The sequence below is a fragment of the Quercus robur genome, chromosome 11 (assembly GCF_932294415.1).
Source record: "Quercus robur chromosome 11, dhQueRobu3.1, whole genome shotgun sequence".
NCBI lineage: Eukaryota > Viridiplantae > Streptophyta > Magnoliopsida > Fagales > Fagaceae > Quercus > Quercus robur.
The window spans coordinates 31,060,802-31,078,376 of record NC_065544.1 but is presented as its reverse complement, the minus strand read 5'-3'; the positions used below and the strand labels follow the sequence as shown (position 1 = coordinate 31,078,376).

The 17,575-nt window shown below is 40.7% G+C and overlaps 3 protein-coding genes across 6 annotated transcripts in view; all 3 read right to left on the bottom strand.

Moving 5' to 3' along the window:
* The window catches only part of LOC126707155 (magnesium transporter MRS2-3-like), a 71,051-nt gene that overhangs the window by 32,460 nt on the left and 21,016 nt on the right, over nucleotides 1–17,575 (bottom strand). The gene's annotated exons all lie outside the window — the stretch shown is intronic.
* LOC126707153 (magnesium transporter MRS2-3-like) overlaps nucleotides 1–17,575 on the bottom strand; it is a 41,831-nt gene that overhangs the window by 8,125 nt on the left and 16,131 nt on the right. The window contains exon 1 of one of the 2 annotated variants that reach the window (XM_050406754.1): nucleotides 1,053–1,359. The exons of the other annotated variant lie outside the window; for it this stretch is intronic. Coding sequence (XP_050262711.1) covers nucleotides 1,053–1,082 — 30 coding nt within the window. The 5' untranslated portion in view covers nucleotides 1,083–1,359. Of the gene's footprint in view, nucleotides 1–1,052; nucleotides 1,360–17,575 lie in introns of those variants that run through there. 2 annotated transcript variants of the gene reach the window in all.
* On the bottom strand, nucleotides 14,907–15,649 carry LOC126707161 (magnesium transporter MRS2-3-like). The gene has a single exon (XM_050406764.1). The coding sequence runs from the start codon at nucleotides 15,583–15,585 to the stop codon at nucleotides 15,199–15,201; it is 387 nt and encodes a 128-aa protein (XP_050262721.1). The 5' UTR covers nucleotides 15,586–15,649; the 3' UTR covers nucleotides 14,907–15,198.

Here is a 17,575-nt window from a genome sequence, read left to right as displayed (position 1 = left end):
TTTTTTAAAAGTATATATATATACAATTTTTTCAAGTCAAGGTGGTCACATAATATATTAATATAAAATAATTATTTATATAATTTTTTTTTTTTTGACAAGTGAGGGTGGTCCTAGTACCTGTATGTGAGGACCACCCTCACATACAGGTAGAGGCGTAGAGTCGCCAGTGCCTTCTCCATTCCAAACCACACATTATGATTTATCATTTGCTAACTACTACCATCCACTATGTTGTCTTTAGCATTATAATTATGTAGTTGTAGGCTTGTAGCATGCTTCTATCCTGTGTCCTGTTAACCTATATATATATATATAGTTTTATTTCAAGAGGAAACATCAATATGGAGTACATTTGAAATATCTGATGGTATAGTTTCAACCCAAACATGTAATCTCTAATGATAGATAGAACAAAATTACTACCAGAACTTTTGAGTGGAGTTTGTGTTAAAATCTCAGCTCTTCTCCTCTATTTGTGTATGTATTTTGTTTCTAAAAAAAAAAAAAAAAAAAAAAAAAAAAAAAAAAAAAAAAGAAAAAGAAAAAAAGAAAAAAAAGATGATAATTAGGTAGTAAATAAAGTTGGCAGGTGCACAAAATGTTTTTCCACATGGATGCAAATGGTTAAATAATTTAAAATGGATGTAAGAATTCGTGGCAAATTAAATGGTGTAAGTTCTAGACATGACATATGCACCACATAAGGGTATGCTTTAACTTCACTCATATAATATACTAGTTGCTAACTTGTGTAGCTTATATATATATATATATATATATATTATTTTTTTTTTTTAATATTTCCCATGAGTGGCCTTTGCCAAACATATCCAAAAATATAATAAAATGAATAGATGATGTGATAGTTCCGCCAGGAAGCATGGAGATGATTTTATTTTATTTTTTTCATGGGAAATGGAGATGATTTTTGATTAACTGATAAACCACAAATTTGCATGATAAGGGAGGTTGAGGGCGTTAGTATTTCATTAACATATGATCCATCAAATATGCCACAGATTTAGATTGGATTGAGATTTGCAACGAACCTGAGAAAATAGTCTGTTAACTTCGAACATCACTGCTCAGGAGAATAAAGCATTTGATTTGATCACATAATTGTCTAAACATTCTCACTTTAGCCTGAAAATAAAATTTAAAATCAAATACCTGCAAACACTGCGTGAATGTTATTAACCAGTAAACTGAAAGTATTTGAAATTGTAACAGATTAACAAAGCATGTCCATGATAATAACCAAAACATAATAAGAGGTATACATTACATATAAAAGTTTTATGGGTCCATACAACTCCCAACTTTATGACACAACAAAAGTTTCGAATTAATGGTCTCTCTCCCTTCATCTTTCTAGCAATCGCTTTTGTTTATACCAGGCAATAGCAAAGATATACAAGACTATGCAAGAAGACGTGCCGCCTCCACAAGTCCATAGAAATCTTGTATTCCCAGGTGGTACGTCATTGAATAGATTGAATCTGATGTTCATACCTAAAATTCCAGCCACAACAATAAAGGAATTCACCACAACGGTTGCTGTTGATAATAGAACCCCCATTTGCAGGAGATGGTTCTGTTTGTCATCAAGCATTATGTTGAGGTAGTCCTCTGTGTCGTCTACATACTCCCTCAGCTTTCAAGAGACCAACCATCAGAAAAGACTGATATACTTATTACTAAGTACTAACAATGGAAAAGTCAATAAATAGGATGCTTGAAACAAAAGGAAACCATAACACAGATTGAAAATTAAAGTTCCAACACATTTATAAGTTAAACTTATTAAGTATTTAAGAAAATAAATATATGAAAATTTAAGTGGAATCTGTGCAATGCATACATTACATTGAATAACTTTTTAATGAATATAGAAGGTTGTGTTGAAACCAAATTATTTTCAAAGTTAAATGTTCCATCTTCTATCAAATAACAGAAATTTTAAAGCTCATAAACCACATGAGTAGTTCATTCTTTGTAAAAGCTCAAGTGAGACGAGCAAAAAACAACATATTAAAAGGAAGCGACCCACTAAATATAAGGATCACATGATTTAGTAACTTCTCTTCCTTGTCTAGGAGGCAGTATATATATATTGATACTTTTAGGATGAAAGTCAAGAATCTGTATGGGTGAATTTCTGCGAATTTCTGCACTATCAATGCATTCTAGTCCTGAAATTTCTGCTGGGCAGTTTGAATGCTAATGGTCAACCATAAAAATTAAACCACAAGCATTAGAATCTTTTTTTTTTTTTTTTTTTGAGTGGGATGGTGGAAATATATCAGCATTACTAAGTATGAAAAAAAGAGAGCCTAAAGAAAATGAAAGCCAAAAAGAAAATTTAGCTGTAAAATGGGGTTCATACCGTGGATACTGTGTTTAATGTACCATCAATTTGCACGAAGTACGGCTCCAAGAGCATTTCAAGCTCCTTAACATCAAAGTTCTTGACCATAGCACTGTGAGTATCGTTAGCAGACTCACTAACTTCAGATGAGATTTCAGCTGCCACCCTGGTAATACACAATGAGAATTCTAAGTGTCATAGAAGACAGCTAGTAATACCAAACAGCTAAAAATCAGTGTTCATATCATAAAAGTGAGTAATATTATCACATGCCTATCATCAATGGCTGATTGAAATTCTTCATCATCCGTGTCATCGCTCTCATTTATAGAGGAAGTAGAAGAATTTTCTAGGCTTTGTTGAAACTTTTCAGTTAGATACATCTCAGCCATATCTCCATCATCATTTAGTAAGTGTTCTAATTCATCCCTTACCTGATGATGAGAATAACTACAATCAATAGAAATTTACAAATGAAGAACACGACATTGTGGTTCAATTGTTTGGGGTGATTTGAAGTTTAAACCGACAACCACAATGTATCATGGTCACAATCAATGACATGATATAAAAATAGAACATCTGTATTGGTTCATAATCTGAAAATAAAGTAACCTTTTGAACACGTCCAGTTATTGCAACCAAGCGGCTTTTGATTTGACGAACACGTTCCAAGTTGAGCGTACTAATACTTGAAGTCAGTTTATCTAAGGCTGGATGAGCCTCTTTCTCCAATGTCCTGGCCTGGTTTGGAGACAAATAACAAAAGGATAAATGAACAGTAAATAAAATTATGAAGAAAAAGAAAGTGAGATTAACAGTTTAAAACTTTCTTTTTTTTTTTTTTTTTGAGAAAAAAAACAAATAGTTAAGTGTCTTCATATTGTTGATTTATTGTGTGCTAGTAGCTGCAACATGGACATAAATGTTAATAATTTTATTGTAAGGCAAAGAAATTTATTAGTCAGAAGATAAATGTAATTAGAGCATACCACAAGAATATAAATTGTGATCCCTTGTAAAATAAATTAAATAACATTTATAACAGAAGGCCCGTAATAATTAAAAAAAAAAAAAAAAAAAAAAACTATAGAACTGGAGGAAAGGACATTTACTTCACTATCTAAGCGACTACAAGTAGCCTCAAGGCATGCTTCCAATGCAACAAACTCAAATGGAAGAACCTCTGATCCATCTTTACTCTCAACTTCATCCTCCATCTTAATTGACTCATCTTGATCCATGAACTTTGAAAATCTTTTGGAGAACCTTTGAGAACTACCAATCCTTGATTTCAAATCTTCCAATTCATGTACATTATTCTTGTTAGAAACTTCATCATCGGCCTCCTATAAAAGCAACAAAATAACAAACAGAAAACACGTAAATAATTAACAAATTAATCCTTCCCCTTTCTTGAAAAAAGTATCTTATGTATTAGTTATATGCAGCATCTCTCTCACATTATGTTGGTCCCACTTAGGTACTCATATAATGTGATAAAGATGTTTCATATAGCTGATACATAAGATACTGAGTCTTTTCCTTAGGGCTAAACTCACTCATAAAAAGGAAGAAAATAATAAATCAGCAAAAGAAAAGGAAATTAAGGTCTACTCTTCAAGTTTCTTAAACATTTATTAGCTCAGTAATCAAGTTGAATAATAATTTGAAAATTGAAGGCCTTCCAAAGGCAAGAGGATCATCACCATAGAACACTAATCTTGAAACAACTACGCTGGCCATTGCATTACTAATTATAAGCAGAATGAAACATGTAGAAATCCCAATTCCAAGACCAACCTCAGGATTTTGGGGAAAAAAATCCCAGCAGAGAATTTTTATAAAAAATAATTAAATTAATATTTTATATGATTGCGGTTGAATGGCAAACAGAGGTTAATACTTGACACAGCTGCATTCACATGGTTGAAAGGAAAGTTCTCCAGTAACACATTTCGAATCAAAATGAGTTCACCCTTAAGAGTGAAGAGTTCAATTCTGCAGCATTAACCATTTTAAAAAAAAAAAAAATCATAACTTCACTCTCCATCATACATTTACTAGAGAAAACAATTACTACTGGTCTACTACTATTCAAATTATAACTTTATTGAGGCTCAAACCTTTTTTTACACCCTTTGTTGTTGCCAAAGTTTGTGGGCTTTTGTATTAGTATATAAACTTAATAGTCACTGTCTTATACAATCATCAGGGATGCCTGCAAACACACACACACAGACTTCAAAGGCTACACATTACCACATCCAGCCAGCTTTTGTTGTTTGTGTAGTAACCTTGTAAATTAGAACTTCACGAAAAATAACTAAAATGAGACAACAAATTTTATAAATTTTTTTTCATACTTGCTGAGGTTCCAGATAGTAATTGACATATAATAAATTACATGAAAATATCAATCATCTGTAAGCATATATTTTTTTTATGAACCCAATCCATAAAAAAAAAAAATAATAATAATAATAATAGTATGTGTTGCAAATTTATATCATTTTGATAGCTTTGTCAACGGAGTAGGAATCTGAAAAGGACCACCGACTTCATCTATTCTAAATTTCACATACATGACGTGCACAACTGCCGAACATCACAATATATTTTACATATAAATAACACAACAAAAACATTTCAAATAATGTTAAAATTTTTTTTTTGGGTAGTTAGAAATTCTATTTATTAGTATTACTAATTACTAATATGTTATCCTACCTTCTCCCCGAAACCCAAACACTCCGTGCGTAGAGAGATGCCAACTGGCCTATAGGTGCGGTGGTAATGTTAAACTTTTACCTAACATTATCATAAGTAACTAGATGATATGTGACAAAATTAATTATATATAAAAAAAAAAGTTACATTTTTATGTGATACAAATTGACTTGGGTCCAATGCCTCCGGCACACTGGACTCGATGGCATCAGGTCTAGTGCACTAAAGCGAGCAATAGGGGTTTTCATCTTGTGTGCCGGACATATGGAGGCCCCCCTGGTCGCTTTATACGCCCAAAACATAAGAAAATTTTCCAAACACTTAAGACCCTATCTTTTCCCAATGTGATATTGCATGGGTTTTGTTTCAAACATTGCTTCTAACGAGTAAAGTTCAAACCTGGGTATGACAGGAATGGTAATTGACGGGAATGACGACTCTACATCCTGCTGACGAAGATAAGATTAATGACGAGAGAATCATCTATGACGAGGTAATCAGAAACAACGAAGAAAGCCATCATCACTGACGAAGGCAGAGAGTTATTCAATGCAGTCAATCAATGATCCAAGCAGTTACCAAATCGACCAAGAAGACCGTTGGAGGGCCTCTTAAAAGTCTCATTACTGACCAGGTGCGTTACTAAAGAAAGCATTAACAGCCTCAACGGCTAGCCCTTAAGGCCTCAGGTATAAAACTTTCACACAACCAACAGAAGAGGATATATGCAAAAATATTCTAAAACTATCTTTTACTCCTTTATTGTGTTTAATTGTGATCCTAACTTTGGCATCGGAGACTTTGTGGCAGGCGCCACACCGGTGTCCCTCGTCGAGCAAACCATCACATTCCACGAGTGATTCCATCTGCTTACTCACTGACGGATTTGAGTTCCATCAGTTTGGCGCCGTCTGTGGGAACGAGTTTTCAGATTTACATTCGAAAACGTAGTTTCCATCAATTCACCATATCCAGATGGAATCCAACCCAGATTCAACGACCTTGGCCCAGCAAGTTCAAGCCCTGGCAGCCACCATTGAGGAACTCACCAGGCAGAACCAGGAAATGAAGTTGCGGCTCCAGCAGGTTCAACAAGCTCAATAGGAAGAAAACCGATCCAAGGGTAACACGGAGGGAGAGGGGGATAGCCAACAGAGGGAAACCCCCCGGAGACCAACTACTCCGGACGAACAGAACTCAGATCTTCTTCGGGAGATGAGGAAAGAGATGGACGAACTAAGGAGCGCTATCAAGGAAAAGACAGACCGGAGTGTAGACAAGATGGTAAGGGCTACAGATTCGGCCTTCACTGCAGCGGTACTTGATTGCCCCGTGCCGTCAAAGTTTCGCCTGCCTCAGTTAGAACCATTCGACGGACTCAAGGACCCTCAGGATCATCTTAATACCTTTAAGACGACTCTGGGCCTCCAGCAACCACCTGACGAGATATTGTGTCGTTCCTTCCCTACGACTCTCAAAGGAGCTGCAAGAGAGTGGTTTACCAAGTTGCCAAACTCGTCCATAGACAACTTCGATCAGCTAAGTAGTGCTTTCCTGCATCACTTCATAGGGGGACAACGCCCAAGGAGACCAGTAGATTACTTACTCACCATAAGACAGGGAGAGAAGGAGACTCTGAGGTCATATGTCAAGCGATTCACCCGGGAAACTCTGGAGGTGGACGAAGCTGATGACAAGGTGCAACTGACGACCTTCAAGGCAGGATTGAAGTCCAGAGACCTTGTAGCCTCTCTTGCCAAAAACCCTCCGAAGACAATGGCTGAGATGCTCCTGAAGGCCCAAAAATACATGAACGCGGAAGACGCTCTAGCTGCCATAAAAGATACCGAGAGGCTAGGAGACAAGTCCAAGAGGGAAGACGACCGCAGAGGGCAAAAGAGAGACAGACTAGAACGTCGGAACAGTGACGGGAATAGAAGGAGAGATGACAAAAATCCTCATCAGGTAAAATTTACTCCTTTGGTTATGCCTGTTAACAAGATTTTCACGCAGATCAAGGACGAGCATTATCTCAAATGGCCCAGGCCATTACACTCGTCCCCCAACGTACGTGACAAGAACAAGTATTGCCGGTTCCACAGAGACCACGGCCACAATACAGAAGATTGCAGAGACCTGAAGGAACAAATAGAGGAGTTAATACGGAAAGGAAAGTTGCAGAAATATGTAAAGAAAGGAGAATATAGCAAGTTCAGAGACGACAACAAGACACAACATGAATCCTTCACTCGGGATGACGACCATACGTCCCAACCTCCACGCAAAGTGATCGGGGAGATAAACACGATCACGGGAGGACCATTCTCAGGAGGGTCATTTAGATCACTTAGAAAAGCATACCACAGACAGGTAAACAGCGTCCACACCATTCCTCCGTCCAAGTACCGACGAACATACCAAGATATGTCCTTTAATGAAGGAGACGCCAGGGGAGTGAAGCAGCCTCACAACGATCCCCTGGTCATAGTGCTGAATATAGAAGGGTTCAATACCAGAAGGATCCTTGTTGATAACGGAAGCTCAGCGGATATCATCTACCTCCCAGCCTTCCAGCAGTTGAAGTTAGATCCAAAAAGGCTCTGTCCTTTCGACTCTCCGCTTGTCAGTTTCAGTGGAGACAGGGTCTATCCCAGGGGTATAGTGACTCTGACGGTGACAGCAGGGACCTATCCGTTGCAGCTGACCAAACAAGTAGATTTCCTGGTTGTAGATTGCCCCTCGTCCTACAATGTCATCATTGGGAGGCCTACCCTAAACAAGTGGAAGGCGGCAACGTCAACTTACTGTTTGAAGGTGAAATTCCCAACAGACGATGGTGTGGGTGAAGTGAAGGGCGATCAGGTCCTGGCAAGGGAGTGCTACCAGGCCGTGCTGGCAAGAAAGGAGAACCACACGTGGACGATAGAAGAAAAAGAGGAAGACGGAGTGGAGATCCTGGAAGCAGTGGAATTGGTAGAAGGAAATGCGGACAGGACAACTAGAATAGGGACGACGCTAAGCCCTGAGATGAGAGCGAGACTCATAAAGTTCCTTAAAGGGAATCTTGATGTCTTTGCATGGAGTCACGAGGACATGCCAGGCATATCTCCAGAGATCATCCAGCATAGACTGAATGTGGACCCCAACAGGAAGCCCGTTCAGCAACGACGAAGAACTTTCGCTCCAGAGCGAGATCAGGCAGTAGCAGAGGAGGTAACCAAACTCTTGACGGCAGGGTTCATCCGGGAGGTATACTACCCAGAATGGCTCGCCAACGTCGTCCTGGTAAAGAAACCAAATGGAAAGTGGAGAATGTGTGTAGACTTCACTGACCTGAATAAAGCATGCCCAAAGGACAGCTTCCCTCTACCAAGGATAGACCAGCTCGTGGACTCTACCGCTGGACACAAGTTGTTGACGTTCATGGACGCCTTCTCAGGGTACAACCAGATAAAGATGGCTGAAGAAGACCAGGAGAAGACGGCCTTCATCACCAGCCAGGGACTCTATTGTTACAAGGTGATGCCTTTTGGGCTGAAAAATGTTGGAGCTACATATCAGAGGATGGTAAACAAAATGTTTAACCAACAAATTGGCAAAAACATGGAGGTATACGTAGACGATATGCTCGTCAAGAGTAAGGAAGAGCTCGCACATCTGGACGATCTGGAGGAGACTTTCGCAACCCTGAGAAAACACCAGATGAAGTTGAATCGAAACAAATGTGTTTTTGGGGTAGCCTCGGGAAAATTCTTGGGATTCATGGTGTCTCAGAGAGGAATAGAAGCCAATCCAGAAAAAGTACAAGCTATTATTGACATGGCCCCACCCAAGACCGTCAAGGATGTACAAAAACTTACAGGAAGGATAGCAGCTCTAAATAGGTTCGTCTCTAGGGCCACAGACAAATGCCTGCCCTTTTTCAAAACCCTCAAGCAAGCTTTCGCTTGGACCGACGAATGCGAAGCAGCGTTCCAAGAGCTGAAGCGATATCTGAGCAGTCCACCTCTCCTGAGCCCGTCCAAAGGAGGGGAGAACCTATACTTGTACCTGGCGGTGTCAGCCTCGGCAGTCAGCGCAGCCTTGATTAGAGTAGAAGGCAAGAAGCAACTCCCGGTGTACTACGTCAGTCAGGCCTTTCAAGGAGCTGAGTTCAGGTACCCAAGGATTGAAAAGTTTGCGTTCGCGCTTATAGTAGCCTCGTGCAAGCTCAGGCCGTATTTCCAGTCAAACCCTATCCTTGTGATGACGGACCAGCCAATTAAGAAATCAATGAACAAACCAGAAGCAGCAGGGAGAATGGTCCAATGGGCAATCGAACTCAGCCAATTTGACATCGAGTACCATCCAAGAGCAGCCATCAAGGCACAAGCTCTGGCTGACTTCATCGCTGAATTCACTCTTCCAGACGAAGAAGGAACTACAGACGAAGTTGATAAATGGACAATACAGACAGATGGTTCGTCAGCCCAAAAGAGGGGGGGAGTAGGGGTCGTCATAACTACCCCCGACGGAGAAGTGATGAAATATGGAGTTCAACTGGAATTCCCAGCCACCAATAACGAAGCCGAATATGAAGGAATATTGACGGGCTTGAGGCTTGGAAAAGCGCTTGGTGCCAAAAATTTGCTGGTCCAGAGTGATTCAAAGCTGGTAATCGGACAGATCAGTGGAGAGTACGAGGCAAAGGAGGAAAGGATGCAGAAATACCTTAAACTGACGAGGCAACTAACTCAGGAGTTCGACACAGTGGATTTCGTCCAGATACCAAGAAACCAGAATATTGAAGCTGACGAAGTGTCGAAACTAGCGTCGTCAGAAGCAGGAATGACGAGCACAGACGTGGCAATAGAAATTCAGAAATACCCTAGTATTGAAGAGGTGGCAGTGCTCACCACCCAGAGCCCAAACACCTGGATGACGCCCTTAATATCCTTCCTCCGAGACGGACACTTACCTCAGAATACTGACGAAGCCAGAAAGGTCAAAAAGAGAGCGGCCAGGTTCACGATCCTAAATGACGTCTTGTACAAGAGAGGCTTCTCTATGCCTTACCTAAAGTGCGTCGACGAGGACGAGGCTAAATACATCCTAGAAGTACACGGAGGAGTCTGTGGCGACCATGCCGGCCCCAGATCCCTAGTAAACAAGGTGATAAGAGCGGGGTACTTTTGGCCAACCATGCAGGGGGATGCTGCTGACCTCGTCAGAAGATGCGACAGATGCCAGCGGTACGAGAATGTACAACGACTTCCAGCAGAGAAGATGACGACCATATCCTCCCCATGGCCATTCGCGCAATGGGGAATCGACATCGTCGGTCCTCTGCCCCAAGGTAAAGGTCAGGTAAAATTCCTTCTAGTTGCTATTGACTATTTCACAAAATGGGTTGAAGCAGAGGCCCTAGCAACCATCACTGAGGCTCGGATCCGGAGCTTCGTGTGGAAAAACATAATCTGCAGGTTCGGGATCCCTTTGACGATCATATCTGATAATGGGAAGCAGTTCGACAGCCAAGGCTTCAGAGAGTTCTGCTCGGACCTCGGGATCAAGAATCAGTTCTCATCCCCGGGACACCCCCAGGCAAATGGACAGACGGAAGTAACAAACAGGACGTTACTCAAGATAATCAAAACCAAGCTGGACGAAGTAAAAGGTGCCTGGCCAGAAGAACTGCCTAGTGTCTTGTGGGCATACAGGACTACAGTCAGAACCCCGACAGGAGAGACACCCTTCAAGCTTACCTACGGCTCAGAAGCAGTGATCCCAGTAGAAGTTGGAGTAACAAGCGTCAGACGAGGAGCTTTCAGAGAGGGACTCAATGACGAGGGACTGCGGTTCAACCTGGATTGCTTGGATGAAATAAGAGACAATGCGTCCAGTAGAATAACAAAGTATCAAAAGAAAATGGCCGAGTATTACAATAAGAGGGTCAAACTCAGGCGTCTGGCCATAGGGGACCTCGTCCTTCGCAAAGTCACTATAGCTACTAAAGACCCTACTCAAGGGAAGTTGGGCCCTACATGGGAAGGGCCATATCGCGTCGTTCACTACTCTAGGCAAGGGAGTTACCATCTGGAAACTATGGACGGACGAAAGCTCCATCGTCCTTGGAACATTGAGCATTTAAAGAAATACCATGAGTAAATGTAATACACGAATGCATTCGTTACTGAAGTTAATAAAAGTATTATTCCTTCAATGTTTTTGCGCAGGCAGTACAGGTCGACCATGAGGCCTATAAAAGACTAAGTAACAAGATTCCGCCTTGACGGATGTAAATTACCGACGACCATAATACTATGGTTAAAAGACTAAGTAACAAGATTCCGCCTTGACGGATGTAAGTTACCGACGACCATAATACTATGGTTAAAAGACTAAGTAACAAGATTCCGCCTTGACGGATGTAAGTTACCGACGACCATAATACTATGATTAAAAGACTAAGTAACAAGATTCCGCCTTGACGGATGTAAGTTACCGACGACCATAATACTATGGTTAAAAGACAGTAACAAGATTCCGCCTTGACGGATGTAAGTTACTGACGACCATAATAATGAGGTTAAAAGACCAAGTGATAAAAGTCCGCCTGGACGGACATAAGTCAAATGGCAGAAGTCAGTTGACGGAAGAGCACAGTGCATTAAATCAACAACTAATTAACAAAGCACAAAAAGTACGGACGGATGTAAATCAGCCAGAACATCAAAAAGAAAAGTAAGTACGCTTCATTCCAGCCCATAAACACTGGGCCAATATCATTGTTTTCCAAATAAAGTAAATTGTTTTGAAATTAGATTTACAAAAAGAAAGGCCCAAAACAAGACGGGCACCCACAATAAAACAAAAAAATTTTCTAAGTATGAAGAGTCAAGCATCAGCTGTGCCTTCACTGGCCGGCACGTCAGCAACAGGCTCGGGAGCTTCATCGAGAGCATCATCACCAGGAGCAGAAGACGAAGCCGCCTCCTCCAGAGCCATCTCCTTGTCCACTTCCTCCAAATCCAGGCTCTCCAGGTTGACTCCAGAAGGATGCTTGATCATGTACCTCTGGAGAAGCTCAAAACCTTTAAAATACCAACTGAAGAGCACAGTGTTGTACTCGTCAGTGGTCTGGAAAGCCTCCACAGATCGAGCAGCGATGGTCACCAGTTTCTCCTTGGCTGCCAGAAGCTGCTCGTCCTTCTCGAAAGTCAACCTGCGCTCCACTCTGAGGTCGTCCTCCAACACCTTGACCTTCTCCTTCAACGTCGTTGCCTCGTCCATGGAAGTGATCAGGTTCGTCCTCAGGTCAGAGTTCTCCTTCTCCAAAGCCTCCATCCGGGTTGCCAAAGACGCCACCTTGGCCCCTTGAGTGAGGTACTCAGCAGTGATATGGAGACTCTCTCCCAACACCTGGAGGGAATTATGAGGTCGTCTATAAAAAAAAAAAAATATATATATATATATATATATATGATGATAAAGAGAGAAGAACCCCACACCTGGACAAGTTTGTGGACGTGACGAGAGGCCACATCGTTTAAGGATAGGTCAGAAAGAGCCTTCAAGTTCGATGAAGTAACGACCTCGTGAGCTCTTTCTATGGCCAGAGACTCGTCATCCCATATTGTGGATGAACGAGTACCCGTCTTCTCCTTCCCTTTGCCAGACACACGCGGCCTTTTGGAGCCGGGAGTAGGAATCTCTTCTATTGAAACGGTCGGGGAGGCAGTCCTCGTCGTCTCAGAAGCTATGGAAGGAACGATGCTGAGCGGGATGGAGGCAGGACCCTTCCCGGTGACTCGCACAGTCTTCTTTCCCAGATTGGACAGGGGTTCGTCCTTCTTTGACCTCATCTTGGCATACATATCCTTGTTGAATTTTGTCGTCATCTCTGCAAGAAGAAAGTGTGTCAAAAAAATTGCTTAAGTATACATAAGGGGAATCAGCATTGAAGAAGTTATACATAAGGGGAATCAGCATTGACGAAGTTAAAACTTACTCTTTTTGCCTTCAATGCCAAGCTGACGAAGAACGAAAGGAGATGGGTCAGGACCAAGGTTGTAAAACGCAAGAGATCGAGGGTCAACCAGTTCGTCCTAGCTCTCAATCGTCTCAGCGTACCTGATGGCGGTCTCTATGCGTTCTTTATACCGTCTCTTCAATCCAGGCCGTCTTTTAACTATACCAAACAAAGAAACAAAGAAGTCAGCAAGACCAGAACCTCAAAATTGGCAAAATTGAAACAACGGGGAGAAATACTGACGCACCTAAGGCCGGGGTTCCCTACCGACGGAGCAACCTCGGGATATCACCCCAATCACTGCTGGATTGAGTCTCGAAGTCGTCCCCAGACACAAAGAAAAAGCGCGACTTCCAATACCTGAATGACGAGGGCAGTCCCTTGACGATCCTAGTCTTTCTCTCCCAAGGGACTAATTCATAATACCCCCACTCCTTAGACTCTTTCAAACGATACAGGTAGGTGAGCTCGCCTATCCTGATCATATCCCCGTTGGAGGCCAACCATATTTGCATACAGTTGATGACGATCCTCCACGAGTTAGGCATGAGCTGCCCAGGAGCTATACCAAAATGATCTAAAAGTTCCATCAGGAACGGGTGGACGGGGAACCTAAGCCTACAGGTGAAAGTTGACTCATAAAAACATATTTCGCCTGGAAAGAAGTGACAAGCCCTATCTTCTTCCCTAGGACGACGAACACGAACCCTAGACGGAAATTGAAACCTATCCTTAAATCTATTCACGGTCTCGTCATCCAGACCACAAATCTCCCTAAGGGCATAAAAAGCCCTAACCTCTCGAGAACCAGAGACGGCTGTATCTCCTTCTGCCGGGCCACCACTGGACGATAGCCCAGTCTCGAGGTCACTAGACCTAACCTCAGACATTAATCCTCTTCCTCCTAAACCCTCAAACCAATTTAGCGATTGACGGAGCAAAGGCAACAACTCACTCAAAACGACGCTCAGGCTATTGCCTTCGTACACAAAATTTTCTAAAAAAGGGTAAGTACCCAAAGACCCCCCTAGACACGCGAAAAGGAAGGAGATCGACGGACAAGCTATCCTAACCTCTAAGCTATCAACCATGGAAAATACAGAAATCAAAAGGCGGAAAAACAAGGTACGAAACTGAAACCCCAAAAGAAAAACAAAAGCCAACACCAGAATAGAAGCGAAAAGGGAATAGCAAATCAGAAATTATGCTGCAGTAAAAGAAGAAAAGAAGAAAGAAAAAGGAAAGAAGAACGTACCTCCAATGGCGGAAGGGCAGAAGCACAGCGCAAGGCAAATCGGAGAAGAAAGGAAGCCTCAAAACATTCAGAGTATCACTAAAAAATTTGGTTTGCTTTTGCTCTCCGAGAAGTAAACGAAAAGTTGAAAAGGAGAAGTTTTAAATGTGGGCCAAAAACGATTGAAAAACCAGCGGGAAACCCAAGGGTCATGCCATTAATTCCACAGACCATCAAGCGCCACGTGGCCATGATTGCGTGTAGCGCCGCCACTAAGCATTAAAGGCGAAACAGAACCCCAAGAGTCACAAGAAAAACTTTTCATCTTCTGTGATCGTCATGACGGGTCACCGACGACCCCAGAACCTGGGGGGCAACTGACGGGAATGACGACTCTACATCCTGCTGACGAAGATAAGATTAATGACGAGAGAATCATCTATGACGAGGTAATCAGAAACAACGAAGAAAGCCATCATCACTGACGAAGGCAGAGAGTTATTCAATGCAGTCAATCAATGATCCAAGCAATTACCAAATCGACCAAGAAGACCGTTGGAGGGCTTCTTAAAAGTCTCATTACTGACCAGGTGCGTTACTAAAGAAAGCATTAACAGCCTCAACGGCTAGCCCTTAAGGCCTCAGGTGTAAAACTTTCACACAACCAACAGAAGAGGATATATGCAAAAATATTCTAAAACTATCTTTTACTCCTTTATTGTGTTTAATTGTGATCCTAACTTTGGCATCGGAGACTTTGTGGCAGGCGCCACACCGGTGTCCCTCGTCGAGCAAACCATCACATTCCACGAGTGATTCCATCTGCTTACTCACTGACGGATTTGAGTTCAATCAGTAATGAAAGTGAAGCCGTTTCTGAAGCTCTTCAATAAAGGGTGTGACAGATGGGTCCCTTGAGTTCAGCAAAAGAACCTCGTTGTGCGTAACAATGGCTTTAATATTCTCAAGATTGATCACTATGGCCCTCTCACGCCCCAAAATGCTTGATGGGTATGACAGGACTGGATCCAGGCTCCGAAGGTCCCTGCCTGGCAAGCCCGTGCGGCTCATGATCTCAGACTTTCCGGCCTCTAACACCTGGGCCTGGCCTGTTGTGTTCAGCACCAACCAGGCTCGAACTGTTCCCTTCTTTTTAGGCCCGCTCGCTGTGGCTCGGACCTGCTGTGGACTTTGGGTCAGAGCTAACTCAGACTTGTGAGCAGGAATAGAACCACCCATGATCAAAATCTTCTTAACCAGTATTTCTCTGCTCCACCTCTAAGACTAGTAGTGGTAAGTGGTAAGTGGGTTTATTTATTGATTATTGATTAGTTAGAGCCTGGAGGAGAGTCAAGAGTGAGTCCTACTCCTAGGTTGCAACTGAACAGGTTGGTACCGTGTCTGGTTCCGGCTGCTACCGTAGTTACTTGAAAATATATACTCCTAATATTAATATGATTGAAAATTTGAAATGTCAACTTGGGGAAAGTTTGATTGTACCGGAATTTTTAATCTTTTAAAATTAGTATAGAAGAAGACCTTTAGCATTAAAACCATTATTACATTCATTGTGGTTTTCTTATTTGCGTTGCGTGCGCATCGGTGATTTGTTGCTTCATTCTATCCAACGTGTGCAGTTAACAAGACTAGCTAGTTCTTAAACGCATCCGGTTGGAGTTTAGCCAAAAACTTTTCTGACAGATTAGGATATATCTAAATTAAAATTAGAGAAGGGAAATAAGAAGCAGTTATTCAGTGTTGGTGCATCTTTTAAGACTAATTAATAAATGAGTTGTGAAATTCTTATTGTTATTTTCATCTATGGCTTATAGTTGGTTAGTAAATCAATTGTGATTTTCTCTGTGTGTAATGGGCATAATTTTTTTTTTTTTATGAAGATAATGGGCATAATAGTTGTGTATAAATGGATCAAACTTTCCATTAACTATCTATGAACCTATAAATAGATCCATTTGGCCAAGATCCTTCTAACTCAATTATCAGATTAAGATCTTCTCTAAAGTTTTTAGGGTACTTTTCATTAATCCACTAGCAAGTTCCCTAAAATGATGTTTAAAAAATAACAACTCATAAATGATAATATTACCATATCTCTTTTACCTAAACAAGGTCTCTGTAAAAAACACAAGAAGTCATTTAAGTGTATTTGGTTGGGGTGAAAACCTAAATATAAAGAGTCTGTTTGGTTGAGATGATGGAAAAGTGGGACGATTAAATAACTGAGAGGATAGAAAATATTTAATTTTTCACTCATTTGTGTTTGGTTGGGAGGATAGAAAAATCTTTTGTTTGGATGAAAAAGAAAATGAGAAGATAAATAATGTAGTTTGTATAAATTTACTTTCATGCCCTTTCAAAATAAATAAAGGTTTATTATAATATATTTTTGAAAAATGTTTATCTATACTACCATTTAAGCGGCTTTCCCTGTTTGGATTCCTCACTTTTTTAGTTCAAAAATGCCCCTACACACCTATGTTTAAGTATCTATACTACTATTTAAGGGGCTTCTCTTGTTTGGATTCTTCAATTTCGACATCCAAAATACTCTCAAATTTACCTGTTTGTAAATCTTAAATAATAGGGTTAGACATGTAAAATTACTAATTTAAAAACTCCTAAATTTTAGATAAATTTGAAAAAATGTTTACTACAAAATAGGAACACTCCCACTAACCCATTTATTCTAATCAACCGTGCCCTTTTTTTTTTCTTTAAAACAAAATTAGAAAAACAAGTTAAATAACACACATTTCCTCTCTTCTCTCCCACTAATCCATTTATCTTATATGTTTTTTTTTTTTCCTTTTCACCTCGTTATCATCACTTGTCTCACCATTCTCAAATTGAAATTTAAAATTTAAAATTAACCAAAACTACTCAATGATAACTTCCGCAAATTGAAGATTTATCCCATAAAAAGGTCACCAACCCCACACACATTGATCTATTTCTTTTTTGTTTTATATGGACATCTATTTCTCTTTCTCTACAAAGAACCGCTTACAAATATACTTATAGGGCTTACATCTCCATCTAGGTTGATAACTTTCAAAAAAAAAAAAAAAAAAATTAATTATTCACTTTCTCCCCTGATATGAAGTTGGTGTTTATTTGCTTCTCTTTCAGTGGTTTTCAATGATGAATTTCATTTGGTTTGGTGGAAAGGTTGTGATTGAAGATAGCAGTTTGCAACCAGTATCACATC

What these genes read in the sequence shown, in the direction of transcription:
- LOC126707161 (XM_050406764.1), bottom strand. Translation starts at nt 15,585, where the DNA reads ATGGGTGGTTCTATTCCTGCTCACAAGTCTGAGTTAGCTCTGACCCAA.